The sequence below is a fragment of the Gordionus sp. m RMFG-2023 genome, chromosome 2, assembly GCF_954871325.1.
Source record: "Gordionus sp. m RMFG-2023 chromosome 2, tfGorSpeb1-WG-v2, whole genome shotgun sequence".
Classification (NCBI taxonomy): Eukaryota; Metazoa; Nematomorpha; class Gordioida; order Chordodea; family Parachordodidae; genus Gordionus; species Gordionus sp. m RMFG-2023.
In genome coordinates, this window is record NC_088776.1 from 38947971 (window position 1) to 38967146 (window position 19176).

Genomic DNA, 19176 nt, shown 5'->3' on the forward strand with positions numbered 1-19176 from the left:
CCAACGACAAACTAAATTCTTGATGAATTGGCAACATTCCAACGAAAATTAAAAATCACATTATAATAATAGTATTTTATAAAATTTTTAGTATAATATTGTATTTGATAAGGAGTTAAAAAAAATTTGTTTTTTAAATTATTTCCTAGTCAATATTTTATACACACTACTATTAGTATTTTCAATAAAAAATTATTTTCTTATATTGTATGAGAATTTAAACTGAGGCTAGTTTTTAAAGCAATATAAAAAAATGACATTAAACTTTATTTCAACTTTACATTTAAAAAAACTACCTAACTTAAAATAATAAAAAATAGGCTTGTAATATTCATAAGCACGAATTAGTAAATAATAGTTAAAAATATAAATATAAATATTATTAACTTATGAATAATTTAATAGAATAGCTAAAACATACCCCCCCCACCCCCACCCCCACCCCCCCCCCCCCCCCCCTCATAAGAAAATCCTGGATACGCCACTGGCCCGGACTGATTTTTAATTTTTTTTAAATACAAAGTCTAAACATATGTTATTAAACACTAAAATAAAGAACCGATTGTAATATTGGGGGAATGGTTAAATTAAAAATAATATACATAGGCAATATTAAATTAATTAATATATCAAATCGATATAATAAAGTGTGAAATATAACTATATTAAAAAACTTAAGACAAGATATAAGTTATACTTTAATATATTCAAGGAAATATCAAATATAAGACATTGCAAACTAATTCATATGGCAAATACGATTAAAATAAATGTATTATTTTATAAACTTGAATACCAGACTAGGTAAAAATTGTGCCTTTGCCTTCCATTTATAGGTTATAATTAAAAATAATGTTATATATATTATACTCAATGATATTTTGAGACGAGTGTAGTTTCTTAATAAATTATTATTCTATATATTACTATATACTGGATAATTTAAATTATTTATATGTAAACAAATTTTACATTTTTAATTTTTTCTATTTGATTAAAATATATTTTATTTTTTCAATCGTAGATTTTACAAATAAACTGACATATTTATATCAAATAAAGTGGAATTTAGTTAGAATTATCTAAGATATTGACACTTAAGTAACTAAATATTTTAGGATATTAATCATATAGTTATAGATTTTTAGTGGCTACGATATGCAACATAAATTTAAACCTGATTTAAAAAAAGACAAATACCCTCACGATATTAAATGCATGTAAATTTAATATATCCTTAATTTAAATAATTGTATAATTTTAGTAAGTTGTAAATTATTCATTTATTCAACTATACATATGTTAAAACTAAATATTTTTATTCCTATTTTTAACAAAATAATGGGTTCAAGGTTGTAAAATTTACTTCATAACTTTTTATAAGGTACTGTGTTTCAGTACTAATTTATTAATTTGAATTGATATATCTATTTAAAACCATAATTGATAACTAATATGCTACTGATAGAAAAGATGTTATAACTGCTTATTGATTCCATTATTATAAAAAGAATATCTTTTTATAGATATATTTTATTTAAAATGTTCTTATAAAAACTTAAAATATTAAATTATTTTATTGTACTATTTTATTTTTATTTTGTTGTTACAGATTATCTCATTTAAAAAAGATTATAGTAAATTCTAAGAAATTTGAATCTATATTAAATTATTTAATTAAATGGGTTTAGTAAGTAATCTAACAATGGTTTAGTAATCATCAAAGTTTTTGATATTATTCAGAAATTGTAAAGCAAAATAATATCTTAAATTCACTCTGTAATTAGATTTAAAAGCAATATTTATTAAAAAGAATTTGGTATTGCAGAAATAATATGTAAGGCTTGGGCCAAGCATAATTTTTTGAAAAACTCATGTATCTAATTTTTTGAAAAATTTTGTTTAAATTCAATTATTTATATGATTCATTTTATAAAATTTATATAATTTTTACCTTTTTCATGGCTTATTAACAGAATTTTAAACTAGAACTGAACCCTCTCAAATTTAAAAACTAGTCATAATCAGAACCACCATATAAATATTTAAAAACCCCACAACCATTTTCAGCCTAGGCTTTAATCTCTGCATAGATATGGGAATGTTCATCTTTAATAATGCATGAAAATTTAGGAATTTTTATTCGTTTTTATATGAAAATTTAAGAAAATAATATTTAAAAAAATTTGATTCTTAGGTCAAAATTTTAAGCCTTGGTTACAATTTAACCAATTTTATTCCATTTTTAAACTGATTCTTATTATAGAAATATTTAACTAGCAAGGGCATTAATTTTAATCCCATCCCAAATTTTATTATTTAATGACCCAGGTTGGAATTATGTTTAATTTTACCTAAAATTTGTAAATTGATTTAGAGGGAAATAAAAAATATGAGGAATGTTTAATAATCCATTATATGATTTTCCAATGGATTAATTGATATATTATATTTTAAAAATTATTCTTAATTTATTAGTATGTCGGGCAAACCGTGGAACCTAAATAAACCTTTATAATTTTTTTGAACCGTAACATTTATAAGGAATTTTGAAAGGAAAACTTCTAAATGTTATTAATACTTTCGAATCAGTTTATAACGGTTTCTTGATAAATTTATTTAAAATTGGCATAATTTAATATTTTAAAAAATTATACCAATTTATATGGGCTATGTTATTTTACTTTGTTATTTCTTAGGCCTCGTTTATAGTACGCACTGATCACTGCATTTTTTCAAAATTTAAACAAATGTAAAATTTATAATGACTGCACAATGCCATGAATTGAATTACATCACTATAAATTATAAATTTTACCTATTATTTGCTTGCTTTTGAAAATTGGCGATTCCCGCTTCCTTATGCATATAATAAAATAAAGAAATTCAACTTTATTTTTATTAATTCTTGCTTGTTATTTTTATTAGATTAGTGAGTGTCAACAAAATAATATATACGATGATTAATTTTCAAAATCCGAAACTTAAAAAACCGGAGCACATCGAAAAGAACTAAAAATGGTTTTGTAAATATAAATAACTGTTTACAATTTCTAACTAAGAGCCGGAATGGAACTGAATCATTATACCTTTTGATTCGACACCTTGTATTTCTTTCACATGGAAAAATTATGGATACACCTCTGAGTATCCTTTTCAAAAACAAGTGTCCTCTCATCTAATTACATGGAAAAAGGATATTCTATTTTGAAAAATATATACTACGGGATTAAAAAAATAGGCTATAATCATAATTAAACAAATTTATAAATCTTTTTATAAAAATGTTTTACACTTAAATTTAAAGGAATAAATTACCTTCATTAAAAAAACCTATTACACAATATAATTTCTCTCATGTTTGTATAGCTCAACAGAAAAGTCGTTACCCAATATTAATAAAATCAACAACCTCAGCAAAACGCCTCATGTTCCACAATCCTTTTCTCCTTCTCTATATTTCCACAAGGACAAACTCATTTCTCATTCTACAACTCTGACGCAAATGAATACACATAAATTCGACAAATCATCACGCTCTCATCCTTCATCTTCACCGAAGTTTTGTTTTGGTTCATTAGATTCCCCCTTTGATAATCAAATTGATATTGGTAACGATTGTGAAAGTCTTGAATATCACAATTACTTAGATAATAACACAAACGTGCAGGCCGGCAAAATGCATTACACAACTAACCGTCTTCTTCATAGTTTCGCGTATTTCCGAGGGGCACCTGTCGAGATGAAAATTTTGAACAGAGGCTCCATTTCGGGACTTTTTGTTTCGGTCGATCCAGCCTTCTCCAAAGTTATACTCGAATTCCCTTCCCACATGCAAGAAAGCATTGAGGTTTTATTTCTGCAAAATATTATTTTTTAAAATAATTAAGTAATAGGATAATTCCATACCAAATCCAACCTTTCGACTCGACCTTTTTAATTTTGATAAAATTTTGTATACTGATTGAACATCATTAGAAAGCATCGAATCCACAATTTCAGCCTCCAAGTACTAATAGTTTCTCAGATATCAATGGTCAAAGTCCTTATATGCTAAAAATAAAAATTTTATGTCATTCTGTAAGTCAAAAGCCTTTTATTAAATATTAAGGATTTTTATAAAATAATAATTTTGCAATTTTAATTTATGCTATAAATTTTGAACCTGAAAGCTCCAGGTTTTTTGCTTTCTGAATTTCTTTGAATTTAATATTTTATTTACTTATATTATATCTATATATTATTTAAACTTGGGACAGCGATGGGTTTTTTTAGCTATTACAATTTTTGAAAAATAAATATTTTTTTAAAAAATAGATAGAGCTCCTATATAATAAAGCATTTTTTGTTTAAATTATTATATTTTTTGAATTTTTTCCATTTTTAAACATAAATAGATTTTTCAGCAATTATAAAATTATTTAATTGCGTTTATTATCATTTTCTTGTAAAAAATTTTAATTTCCCAAAAATTATTTTTTAATTTTGCAAATATAATAGGAAAATTAAAATTTATGAAAGATATTACCTAATTCATCTTTTCATCAAATTAAGTTTTTTTGACGCCTTGATAATTTTGTTTTGCAAAAAATAATAAGTACGCTCAGTTGTCTTTGATGCTCACTTAAAAATTTATTTTTTGATATGAAAAGGAGATCTGATGTTGCGGGATATACAAGAGAATTTGCTCGTCCTTTAGTATGAAGAAAATTATTTTTATTTCATCTCTATCTACTTTTTGCACAGATTCTAACAACCAATCGTTTTCTTACATACAGGTCACATATCCTCTAATTTCATGAATTAACAGATCCTCAAATGGATTTACTATATTCTCTACAATGAACATCTGCGAATTGGAATATATTTTAGTATGAGTCTAGTTAACCAGATTGAAAATACTGCGTTGTTCCAGATTAAATAGATTTACTAAATTTCTTTTCTACCTCATACTCTGGTATGGTGGCATAAGAAAAATTTATACCTTTTATAGGTTCTTCAGCATATTTATAAAATTGAACAGGTATAATTATTTGATCTGAATAAGCTCTTTAAGCTCGTCTTGGCAACTAATTTTTTCTGGATTAATTATTATATCGAAAATATAGATTTTGATATTTTCGATCAATTTTTTGGGTCATTTTTTCAGTTGGTTTTATTTCTTAATAGGAGATATTTCAATTTCGTTTAAAGTAAAATTTATTGCATTGATGTGGATGCTGTAGTGATATTTCGCTGTTAGATTTATATTTCTTGATTTTTTTGTGAATAAACGCTTATGACATTGATTAGTGTTTTCCACCTCAATATTTGAAATTGAGTCATCCATTTCATAACTTTTGGCCGATACATTTTAAATTAAAGTGCTTATATTATTTAAAAATTATAAATAATTTATGAAAAAATATAATTAACATGTCGAAATATTTGTAAAATAAAAATATATTAATAGCAGGGCAGGTGCATGTAAACTGTTTTTACCTTTCAATAATTAATTATTATATTTTCATGCAGGAGATATTGGAATTGTAACTCTCTTTTGAAATTTAATCATTTATTATAAAAACAATTCATTTTTACAAGTTATCAATAGTAATAATAAACAAACTGGCGACTTAAATTTTTCATGATATTAATGCTAGAATATGTTTAAAAATGGAAATTTTTTTTAACAAAAATGCATTATTTTATATAGGAGCGCCCTATTTTTGAAGAAATATTTTCTAAATCGAAATAACTAACAAACTCATGCCGGTGCCCAGTTTAATTTTTTTGCAAATATATATAAGTGAGTAATAAAATATTAAAGTCAAAGAAATTGGGAAACCGAAACACATGGAGTTTTCAGGTTCATAATTTATAATATAAAACCGCAACATTATTATTGTATAAAAATCCTCAATATTTACTAAATGGCCTGTAATAGAGTTACAAAATGACATATAATTTTTATTTTTAGCATGATTATTTTTTAACTTATCTCAATTTTAAAAAATTGTATTTTTCGAAAAAGGGTCATTATGGCACTTCTGACTATTGATACCTCAGGAACTATTAGTACTAGGAAGCTAAAATTTTGATTTGAGGCTTTCTAAAAAAAACAAGTAAGAGTTAATTGTTACCAGCGATAATTTTACTTTTTGTTTATTAGCCTGCCTCAGACTTGGATCCCAATATCGACTCGCTATCAATTGGAGATGTAACTAAGACCAATTTTGAACACGATTCAGAAAGTTTCGAAGACCACTCCAGTAAAAAATTTAATTTTACTGGAGATGAACGTCTTGTGGCCTACGACATTCAGCAGGAGTTAGAATTTTTAACGGCGTATGACCTAAATTTGACGAGCCTTTCTTCCTATCCACGCAAATCTGTACAATCACACACACAAAAATATGGCAATAACCCCAAAACACCTTTTATGATTGATTCCCAAATATCAGAAAAAAATAGGCAAACCCTTTATAATAAAACATCGAACCAAAGTCTAAAGGCTGAAATTATTGATGATGTATATCTTTCTCCACTGCAAACAAGTGACCCTAGCTCAGATAACTCTGTTGGAACAAAAGAACTGCAACCTTGGCGAGATGATGACGAATACGAATTGGAAGGTGTTCTTGGGAAAGATGATTCATTGTTGACTGGAACACCGATAGATAACCAAGATAATGGAGGATGGCAGGTTATTTTTTTAATTGGAGTTTCAATGTAAATATTTATGACCCGTTATATCCTATCCATTTAAGTTGATTAATAATCATATTTTCTAAATATTAAAAGATTTTAGAAATTCATTACTTAGGAATTGATATCCGGAATAAATTATTAAGAATTAGTTCGTATAGCACCAACTATTTTATGAAAATAAAAAAAATTAATTTTTGGTAAAATATGGATATTTTGGAAAGGCTGATAGCAGCCATGGTGTTCTCATATTGTTTTTATTTATAAAAGGTGTCTAAATAAAAGGCTAATTTTTTTGAAAGTTATAACACGTGTAAACCCGGAAGTTAAAGACTCAATTTGTGATCAATTTTTTTTCTCTTTCAATAGACCTTTAGAGATTTTTTTACCTAAATAGGCCGGGCCTGAAAAATTTTTTTTAAAAAATACCCGGGCTGGGCCGGGCCTTATTTTTTTAAAAAAATTTATACAACATGAATTATTATATTCGGGTCATTCCATGTCAAATGAGCAAAGAAATCAAGATTTTCGGCCGACCCCTTTCAATTTTGATAAAAAGTTGTAGACTGGTTATATATGTTTCCATTAGATTATAAACAAAATTTTAGCGCATTAGCAACTATATTAACGGAGATAATCGGAGTTAAAGGTCCAAAAAACGCCTTTTTTTCCTTTTTACTGATGTTAAATAATTAGTTTTTAATTTAAAACTAATTATGATCAAATATTGAATCTAATATCAATAGCTAAGTTAATAATTGATAATTATGGCGAAAACATCAAAAATAATTTTTTTTAAAATATGGGTCATCTTATGGTCAGTTGAAAACTTGAAATTAATATTTCGAAATGTATATGATCTCCGATTTTTAATTTTTTTAAGAAATATTATCCGTTTACTATTTTTTTAATAATTTCTTTAACAATTAGCATGACTGGATATTTATTTAAAAAAATATTGCGATTTTTATACTTTAAAAAAATAGATGGCGCTATATATAATAGTTTTAATATGTTAAAATTCATTTTTTTTATTGATTAAAAATATTTTAATGTAAATATATCATAAAATTCGATTATATAACTTTGTAAACCTTATTCCCCTGAGATATTCGCAGGATAAAAAATTTTAATAATTTTTTTAATATTTCATTGTAAATTAAAATAATTAAAAAATCGGACTAGCATGCAAACAAAAAAGCAGGATTAAAGGGGTGCAAGAAAAATTATTAAGGGAAAAATCGAAAATCGCATTAATTACCAGGCCTACCCCCAACCCCCTATCCACCCCCTCCCCAGACTAAGTCATACCCATTAAGACCAAGAATGTTATGAAATTGTCATTATCTTACATTATTAAAATAACCAGAGATAAGGAAAATTTCAAAGATTTTGAAAAATTTTTTAAGCAATAAAAATAACAAAATTATAGTTCTGATGAAATAAGCCGACTCATGCCTGGAATAAAAGATTGTGTATCTGTTAAAGGCGAGAAAGAATTAGCAAAGATTTATATTAAATAATCTTAAAGAAATATTCAAGATGTTTAAGGAAGAATACCCAAGTATATCAATTGGATTCCCTAAATTGCCGAACTTAGACCAAAAAACTGAACTTTAGTTGGATGGCACACACACTGTTTGTGTCTGCGCCATTCATCAGAATGTGAAATTAATGACAAATGTAATAGCTGAAATTACAGCAGGAGAAGATTACTGTATAAATTCTTATAACAATCTTTTGGCGCAAATTATTTGTAATCCATCTCAGCCAAAATGTTATTTAACAAATTGTGATCAATGCCCTGGTATAGAATCTCTTATGGGGTCATTCCATGTCAAATCAATCACTTTTCGGCCGACCCCTTTCGATTTCGATAAAAATTCGTAGGCTGGTTATATATGTTCCCATTAGATTATAAACAAAATTTTAGCGCATTAGAAACTATATTAGCGGAGATATTCGCAGTTAAAGGTCCAAAAAACGTCTTTTTTTGCTTTTTACTGATGTTAAATAATTAGTTTTTAATTTAAAACTAAATATGATCAAATATTGAATCTAATATCAATAGCCAAGTTAATAATTGATGATTATGGCGAAAACATCAAAATTAATTTTTGATAAAATATGGGTCATCTTATGGTCAGTTGAAAACTTGAAATTAATATTTCGAAATGTATATGATCTCCGATTTTTAATTTTTTTAAGAATTATTATCCGTTTACTATTTTTTTAATAATTTATTCGACAATCAGTATGGCTGGGTATTTATTTAAAAAAATATTGGGATTTATATACTTTAGAAGAAATAGATGGCGCTATATATAATAGTTTTAATATGTTAAAATTTATTTTTTTATTGATTAAAAATATTTTAATGTATATATATCATACTAAATCGATTACAATGTGCATTATATATATTATTTGTAATTCAGATCATAAATTTTTAAAATCTTCACAAATTTTGCCTAATTAAGATAGTTTATAAATTAATTAAATCTTACTTCATCTAAAGGAATACAAAGCCTGGCTAGCTTGTGAGATTCTTCAGGAGATAATATATATGTTCGACTGGTGGGAGTAGAAGGATTGACCAGCGAGAGAATATGAGATTTAGGCAACACTAAATATTATCTTTCAAAGGAAATTTAAATGAGGCTGAAGCAAGGGTGCAAAAATCGGATTTTTACTTCTTCATTTGTATAACTTTTATCGATTATATATCCTAACCACCATTTATCATCATATACACATGTTATATATTCATTAATATTTTAAAATATAATTTTCTCATTTAAAAACGGAACTTGTTTTATATTATATTTTTTGGAATTAGAATATATTTTGGTTTTTAGTTTATTTTGATCAATGGGAATAATCCCGTGAATTTTTTGGGTACCATGTATGGGCAGTGCAGAATTAAATCTTTTACGAAGGGCTAATTCCTCTTCGATATATTCTTGATTGGATACATATTCAAATTGAATATTAATATTTTCTTTATCATAATTATATAATTCTAATGGTTAGGATTTGATTTTTATTTGGCCTTTGAAGACTAGCTCTGGCAACTAATCTTTTGACAGTTCCTCCGATACCGTCACATGCATTTTTGCCGTGAGCAGTGACAAAGAAATGCTATTCGGCAGGAATATTAAAATCGTATTTATGAAGGCATATGTTCAGAAAATTTTTGCGATTCTTGTATTGAGACGCGGCTTCATCCGAAAAATATATTATTTTTTATGGTTTAGAATGAAATTTGGCTGTTAAGAATTTAATGAATTTTTTTTGATAAAGGTGAACTGCACTAGTATTATGGCTTAATGATTCGGACAAAATAACAAAATTTATATTTTTTAATTCTTCTCCAGATTTATAATATGCTACAAATGGATGTATAGTGGCCTGCACATTGTTCCAATGAAATCCCTGAACTTCATCTTGTAAAATGAAGGAATAATTTTCAGAATAATCTAGAATTGTTAAAAATTCCTCATCTTTTAAATTTTCTTTGGAATTCTTCAAAAATAAACTTTGTTGTTTAGCTTTAAACGAGTGACGCAGTAAAATTTGAACTTTTTATAATAGATATTCGATGAAACCATCAATGGACTTTATAATAGTTTCAAGATTTGCTCTATCCACCGTGATCCATTGTTTAAACGTGACATATTCTATACGATTTCTCTAAAACAATTCGTATAATTGGCCCATAGGGTCATTCCATGTCAAATAAGCAAAAAAATCAAGATTTTCGGCCGACCCCTTTCAATTTTGATAAAAAGTTGTAGACTGGTTATATATGTTTCCATTAGATTATAAACAAAATTTTAGCGCATTAGCAACTATATTAACGGAGATAATCGGGGTTATAGGTCCAAAAAACGCCTTTTTTTCCTTTTTACTGATGTTAAATAATTAATTTTTAATTTAAAACTAATTATGATCAAATATTGAATCTAATATCAATAGCTAAGTTAATAATTGATAATTATGGCGAAAACATCAAAAATAATTTTTTTTAAATATGGGTCATCTTATGGTCAGTTGAAAATTTGAAATTAATATTTCGAAATGTATATGATCTCCGATTTTTAATTTTTTTAAGAAATATTATCCGTTTACTATTTTTTTAATAATTTCTTTAACAATTAGCATGGCTGGATATTTATTTAAAAAAATATTGCGATTTTTATACTTTAAAAAAAATATATGGCGCTATATATAATAGTTTTAATATGTTAAAATTCATTTTTTTTATTGATTATAAATATTTTAATGTATAATATATCATAAAATTCGATCATATAACTTTGTAAACCTTATTCCCCTGAGATATTCGCAGGATAAAAAATTTTAATAATTTTTTTAATATTTCAATGTAAATTAAAATAATTAAAAAATTGGACTAGCACACGAACAAAAAAGCAGGATTAAAGGGGTGCAGGAAAATTATTAAGGGGAAAATCGAAAATCACATTAATTACCAGGCCTACCCCCAACCCCCTATCCACCCCCTCCCCAGACTAAGTCATACCCGTTAAGACCAAGAATGTTATGAAATTGTCATTATCTTACATTATTAAAATAACCAGAGATAAAGATAATTTTAAAGATTTTGAAAATTTTTTTAAGCAATAAAAATAACAAAATTATAGTTCTGATGAAATAAGCCGACTCATGCCTGGAATAAAAGATTGTGTATCTGTTAAAGGCGAGAAAGAATCAGCAAAGATTAATATTAAATAATCTTAAAGAAATATTCAAGATGTTTAAGGAAGAATACCCAAGTATATCAATTGGATTCCCTAAATTTGCCGAACTTAGGTTTGTGTCTGCGCCATTCATCAGAATGTGAAATTAATGACAAATGTAATAGCTGAAATTACAGCAGGAGAAGATTACTGTATAAATTCTTATAACAATCTTTTGGCACAAATTATTTGTAATCCATCTCAGCCAAAATGTTATTTAACAAATTGTGATCAATGCCCTTGTATAGAATCTCTTATGGGCCAATTATACGAATTGTTTCAGAGAAATCGTTTAGAATATGTCACGTTTAAACAATGGATCACGGTGAATAGAGCAAATCTTGAAACTATTATAAAGTCCATTGATGGTTTCATCGAATATCTATTATAAAAAGTTCAAATTTTACTGCGTCACTCGTTTATAGCTAAACACAAAGTTTATTTTTGAAGAATTCCAAAGAAAATTTAAAAGATGAGGAATTTTTAACAATTCTAGATTATTCTGAAAATTATTCCCTTATTTTACAAGATGAAGTTCAGGGATTTCATTGGAACAATGTGCAGGCCACTATACATCCATTTGTAGCATATTATAAATCTGGAGAAGAATTAAAAAATATAAATTTTGTTATTTTGTCCGAATCATTAAGCCATAATACTAGTGCAGTCCACCTTTATCAAAAAAAATTCATTAAATTCTTAACAGCCAAATTTAATTCTAAACCAGAAAAAATAATATATTTTTCGGATGAAGCCGCGTCTCAATACAATATCGCAAAAATTTTCTGAACATATGCCTTCATAAATACGATTTTAATATTCCTGCCGAATGGCATTTCTTTGTCACTGCTCACGGCAAAAATGCATGTGAGGGTATCGGAGGAACTGTCAAAAGATTAATTGCCAGAGCTAGTCTTCAAAGGCCAAATAAAAATCAAATCCTAACCCCATTAGAATTATATAATTATGCTAAAGAAAATATTAATATTCAATTTGAATATGTATCCAATCAAGAATATATCGAAGAGGAATTAGCCCTTCGTAAAAGATTTAATTCTGCACTGCCCATACATGGGACCCAAAAAATTCACGGGATTATTCCCATTAATCAAAATAAACTAAAAACCAAAATATATTCTAATTCCAAAAAATATAATATAAAACAAGTTCCGTTTTTAAATGAGAAAATTATATATTAAAATATTAATGGATATATAACATGTGTATATGATGATAAATGGTGGTTAGGATATATAATCGATAAAATTTATACAAATGAAGAAGTAAAAATCCGATTTTTGCACCCTTGCTTCAGCCTCATTTAAATTTCCTTTGAAAGATAATATTTAGTGTTGCCTAAATCTCATATTCTCTCGCTGGTCAATCCTTCTACTCCCACCAGTCGAACATATATATTATCTCCTGAAGAATCTCACAAGCTAGCCAGGCTTTGTATTCCTTTAGATAAAGTAAGATTTAATTAATTTATAAACTATCTTAATTAGGTAAAATTTGTGAAGATTTTAAAAATTTATGATCTGAATTACAAATAATTATATATAATGCACATTGGAATCGATTTAGTATGATATATATACATTAAAATATTTTTAATCAATAAAAAAAATGAATTTTAACATATTAAAACTATTATATATAGCGCCATCTATTTTTTAAAAGTATAAAAATCGCAATATTTTTTTAAATAAATATCCAGCCATGCTAATTGTTGAAGAAATTATTAAAAAAATAGTAAACGGATAATATTTCTTAAAAAAATTAAAAATCGGAGATCATATACATTTCGAAATATTAATTTCAAGTTTTCAACTGACTATAAGATGACCCATATTTTATCAAAAATCAATTTTGATGTTTTAGCCATAATTATAAATTATTAACTTAGCTATTGATATTAGATTCAATATTTGATCATATTTAGTTTTAAATTAAAAACTAATTATTTAATATCAGTAAAAAGCAAAAAAAGACGTTTTTTGGACCTTTAACCCCGAATATCTCCGCTAATATAGTTTCTAATGCGCTAAAATTTTGTTTATAATCTAATGGGAACATATATAACCAGCCTACGAATTTTTATCGAAATCGAAAGGGGTCGGCCGAAAAGTGATTGATTTGACATGGAATGACCCAAAGGTCACAGTTCAGTTTGGTATTATCAGGACTGTATATAAGTATTTTCATAATAATATTTTCGGATAACACATTGTAAAATGAATGAAACTATGCATGACATTTATTTAAGATCAAAATTTAATGTGATAACTTAACCAGATTAAAAGATATAAGCCTTTAAAGTCGAAAGTCGTGATTTCATTAAATCTATTTTTTTTAAATTAAAAATTATATATTATTTTGTAGACCTTAATAAGATAAATATTTGAAAAAATTTGAAAGGGACTATTTTTAGTTTTGGATGTTGAGATTTACCTGTTAATCTTTTGTAACTGTCAGCTCCTAAAAATATCCCCTTCTCAAAATAATTTATTTTTAAAATTTTATTGGAAATAAGAAAACACTGGGAATTTTTTTGATATTATCTTAAGTAGAATTTTATGGGTTAGGAATTTTTCTGCCATTTATGAACTAAACCAAAATATACTTGAATGAGATTTTATGAAATGACGATATTTGATTTTAACTTAAAGGCATATATCATTTGATCTGGTTCAGCCCTCAAATGGATTTTATTTAAAAATTAACAACAAAATATGTACTGGACAAGTTGCATTTATATTAAGAAATGTCCAAAACACTGATTGATCTCAAAAATTACCCCATTATATTTATTAAATAATAAGAAATGTTTTGCGATATTTTTAGTATATTCTGGGAAATTTCTTGCCAAATCGATTAAGAATCGGCCGACCCCCTAATTTCTGTAATTATTTAAATAGGTAAAAAAAATGAGAAAACCACTTTATTTTAGCCCGATAATATCCCGAGACACAGGACCTTAAAGTTGTGAAAAAAAGCAGCTTTTGAATCTATAAAAATTTTTATGCTTATATCTCAAAAACAAATTGTAGTAAAAATATCATATTTAGCAGAGACCTGCAGAGGTACCATTTGTACAGCCCGGCCCAAATTAAAAAATTTTCGGCCAGGCCCGGATTTTTTTTCAAAAATTTTTTACGGCCCGACCCGGGTTTATAAATTTTAGGCCCGGCCCGGATATTTAAATAAAAAAAATTTGGGGGGCCAGGCCTGGATTTTTTAAAAAAAATTTTTTTTAGGCCTGGCTCGGAATTTTTAAAATTATATTCGACCTGGTATATACAAAAAATTGATTATTTCGTATTTTATCATATTTTTCGGCATGTATTATCATTTAATAAGCAAGTATATTAGCTAATACTGTTAAACGGCTTGTTTTGAGCCGATTTTTATCAAGGCTAACTCAATATTTTCGCCAGAAAAATATTGACTTAGCCTCTAAATTTCGATACTATATATGTAGACCTTTGCTCCTTCTATGAGCAAAATTTTCAGGCTTGCATAATATTTTTCTGGATAAAAAACTGAGTTAGCCGTTTTGAAAAATCGGCTCAAAACGAGCACTTTAACAACACTTTTTTTTAAAAATTCTAAACAGATATTTAGTATATTACAAATTGATACTATAAAAAATTTGTGTAAATATTATTTTGAGAATATACTATATATTTATAAAAAAAATAAAAATGATATTTTAATTAATAAAAAATATAACATATATTATATATTATATAATAATGTATTTAATCCTTTGCGTATTTATTTCATGGCAGGAAAACTATAATTTTATAATGTAATAGATACTATGAGTGTTAGCTAGTGTTAACTTTCACCAAACATTATATTAATAATAACTATATATAATCATTATAACCATATCTAATTGACGATTTCTAGATATTTGTATCTAAAATATTAAATCAAATTCCATCTTTTTTAGGTAGAAGAAATGTTTGCTACAAACGAACTCCGTTTTGGTCTACATTCAACTTACACGGAGGACTTACCGGATTATACTACTCGTTTGGAAGTTTTTGACACGCCCGAATACAAGGAAAGGGAAGCCAGAGCAACCCGATTAGCAGCCGAAATCGAGTCTAACTCGGCCTACCAAAAGCGAGTCGCGTTAGAGAATGACGACAATGAAAGGGAACTTGAAGATACTCTATCAAATTTCGTTACAAAATCACCAATATTGGGAGTCGAAAATAGTCTCAAGACACAAGTGGTGACTGGAGTCGGGGGCGCCTGGAAAAGAGCCAGGAAAGGAACGAGCGATAATATAACGGTATCTGCATTTAGTTCAAACAATAGTTTAGACGGAAAATATAGGGCCACCGTGGGACCACCATTAAAGTTTCACGATCACCAGCATCAACAAGGTGGCATTGGTGGTAAAAGGAGGAATTCCACCACTAGTAAATATAGCACCCTTCCCCAGATGAGTTATAATAATAATGTAGGTGGTAATAATAACGGCGTTTTTTCTGCAAGCAGAAAGTCAAAAGGAGTATCAAACTATCAACCATACAACAGCAGACAATTTCCGCAAACGGAATATCCCGGACCCAATAACTATAGAGAAAAGTTTAATAACAACTACTCCCTTCATAACACTTCGAGATTCGGGGATGACAGGTTTAGGACTCCCAATCGACTTAACACTCCCACTGCACTACCATTGACCTTTTCTAGTAATAATGCTAGCAACACCCGAAATATTAAAACTTTTATTCCAAATTCCAACAATTTCAAAGAGAACAATCAGACAACAAAACAGCATGAACAAGGGGATGATTTTGACAAATATTATGTCGATATTAGCCCTTCTCCCGAATCGGGTAAATTGACAATGTTGGCTAGTCAAAGCTCGAAAGATACACCTTCTAAATATGCCAATACCCATGTTAAGACTTTGAATGAAAATGACGATAATCGAGATATCAAAAAATGCATCGATGTTGTAAATCCTTTTGATGAAGCGATTAAATATAATAGTGATAAGATAGAGGCGCCCTCAGCGAAAGATATGACAATTGACGCCAGCAAAATGCTTCTTTTTTCAGATATAATTTCTGCTACAACTTCATCAATCAAAGACGTCAAAATTCTTGAAGCCGAAAAAATATTAAAATCTTCCAAATTAAATCCTAATGCGGTTGCATATGTTCCCAAATCACTGCCTTTTGTTGTTGAAAATAAATCATTTTCCAATAACAATGCATATGCTAACCATGATAACCAAAATAATTTTCATTCACCTATAACTCAAGGTGCACAATTTAACTCCGAAAATGTCTCCAACAATGTTAATATACCACAAAATCAAATTGTAAATGAGCCTAATTTGGATTACTCTGGGGCTTATTACTATCAGAATATGGGTGGATCCTCGTTTTTACCCGTCATGATAAACAATTCCACGAACGCTACTCCCATGAATGATTCATCTCAGTCATCTATGATGAGCTATCAAAACTATGTAAACATTCAACCGTCTTCTATCAACAACGATCCACAGCCTGGCCATAATTTCCCAATTTTTAGTCAGTCCTTTATACCAGCCGCTCAGAACGGGTCACTCGAGTCTCCTATAAATTCAAATCTGATTTCGAGACTCAATAGTAATATGGTTAATATAGCCTACCCTCATTTGATCCATTCGAACGTCCTCAACAATCAAGCCCCTTTATCTGCACGTGTTCCCCAGCAACAGCAATATTATATACTGGTTCAAAACCCTTCCTTACCTGTCAACCATGCGACTCAATCGAATAATTCTCTTCTCTTGCAAACACCCGGTGTAGCCACGGCTAAAATAATCTACGACCCTTCAAAAGGTCCTATCATGACCCCTTATCACCCTCAGCATCAATATCCCAACACACCTCCCCAGCTTGTCTTAGGCGGGGCAGGGAACCAATCTTATCCACAATCCCCCATAATTTTACAAACTACGCCTTCTTTACCTCCTTTGTCTAACAATCACAATTATAAGCAACAACATGACTCTGCTAATCCTCCCACCCTGAATCCCCATAATGTATCATGCTCCTATCTTACACCTATGGGGGTGGCTCCTCCCCAACAGCCAAAAGTTTGGATTGTTCCAGCTTATGGAGGTGCTGGTGGCATAGTTGTTCCATATCCGCAAGCTGCCGCCATGCACCATCCACAACAAAACTTTGCCGTCAATAATACAAATATACAACCGACGATACAACATAATCATCCCCAACATCAAATGGTTCACTTGCACCAACAACAAATACATCAGCAGCAACAACAAATGCTTGTCCGGCCTCCCCCACTTCCCATGCCCTCAGTCTCATTTGCAGCATTCATTCCTCCTTCCCAATATCCGCCGTTACCACCCAATTTGCATCAGCAGCTAGGGACCAATTCTTCAATTTCATCGCCTCTGGGTGTCACTCCATCCCACGTCCTTCTCAATTATAACGCTAACCAGGAACCCTTTGGGTCCCCTTTCAATAATGTGACAAATCTTAATACCACTAACGTTAGTACTGTCAACAAAGATAACAAAAATTTGCTCCCTTCTCAACACCCCTATCAGGCACTTATCATGAACAATAGCAACAGACCTATATTCGCTGGATCGGCCTCTTATCAAATCAATAACAATTATTCTGCCCCTTTACTGCCACCACCTCAGCATTTGAATTCCCCCATCAACAATGTCGTTACTTACCAACCCATCAATCAGCAGCACCCGTTTAGAAGCGTAAATGGGCAGAATAAACAGTTAAGATATGACGAAAAGAATAGTGTAATACCTCCACCCACACTAACCAAAACCAGAAGTCTAACATTTGGTGATGATAATAATTTTGTTAAATCAGGCAATTCCCCCGACAAAATTGACCATAATTCTATTATATCTTCCGTAAAAAATCTTTCGCTCAATCACGACCACAGCATCATCAATGTTAACGAAGAATACCTATCCCGGAATCAACTCACCCCCTTACTTGTTAACATTCAACACGCCGAGTCCCAAAACAATATCATATTTAACCCTAATAATTTGAAGAGTTCGGGCGATCGTTTGGATAGATTAGATTTTCATAAACAAGAAGATTCCAAAGGATCGAAATCCCCCATTTCTTCATCCCCCCATTCCCTATCCAAATCAAGTAGCCCATCTAACTTGTCTCATAATGTATCATCTCACCGTAATTACAACCCAAATCAAAATAATAAAAGATTTAACCTAAAAAATAATTATAAATACTCTTCCGCATCTAACATTTATAAAAACTCTAATCCTGAAAATAAGGGCAAAAATTTGCACCCTAATTTGTCTGCCTTGAATATTCCTCATCATCAATCCCCTAAAAATGAATAATTTAGATCCTTTTTATATTTGTTTGATACCAAATATAATTTGCATTTCTCCTTATAATTATTACTAATTTTTTAAAATTTTTATTTTATATTATGTATTTATCGAATGATATTTTTTTAATATAAATAATTTGTATTTCGTTCGATATGATGATTTTTTATATAATTTGTACATAGGAATGATGAATAAAAAAATTAATATATAATAATTTATTGAATTAACATTAGTTTTATAATGTATAGTAATAATTACAATAATTTATAAATAATATCTCTCAAGTGATAAAATTATTTAAAATAACCAGAGACTTGAAACGAAAAACTAAAACGTTTACAGTTTTAG

At 28.4% G+C, this 19176-nt stretch overlaps 1 protein-coding gene across 1 annotated transcript; it reads left to right on the forward strand.

Annotated features, from left to right (window-relative positions):
- Window positions 1-1038: 1038 nt before the first annotated feature.
- Window positions 1039-18854, forward strand: LOC135923417 (putative mediator of RNA polymerase II transcription subunit 24). Its single transcript, XM_065458145.1, has 5 exons — window positions 1039-1101; window positions 1141-1220; window positions 3370-3850; window positions 6152-6685; window positions 15406-18854. The coding sequence occupies exons 2-5, from the start codon at window positions 1159-1161 to the stop codon at window positions 18832-18834; spliced, it is 4506 nt and encodes a 1501-aa protein (XP_065314217.1). The 5' UTR covers window positions 1039-1101; window positions 1141-1158; the 3' UTR covers window positions 18835-18854.
- Window positions 18855-19176: the final 322 nt, after the last annotated feature.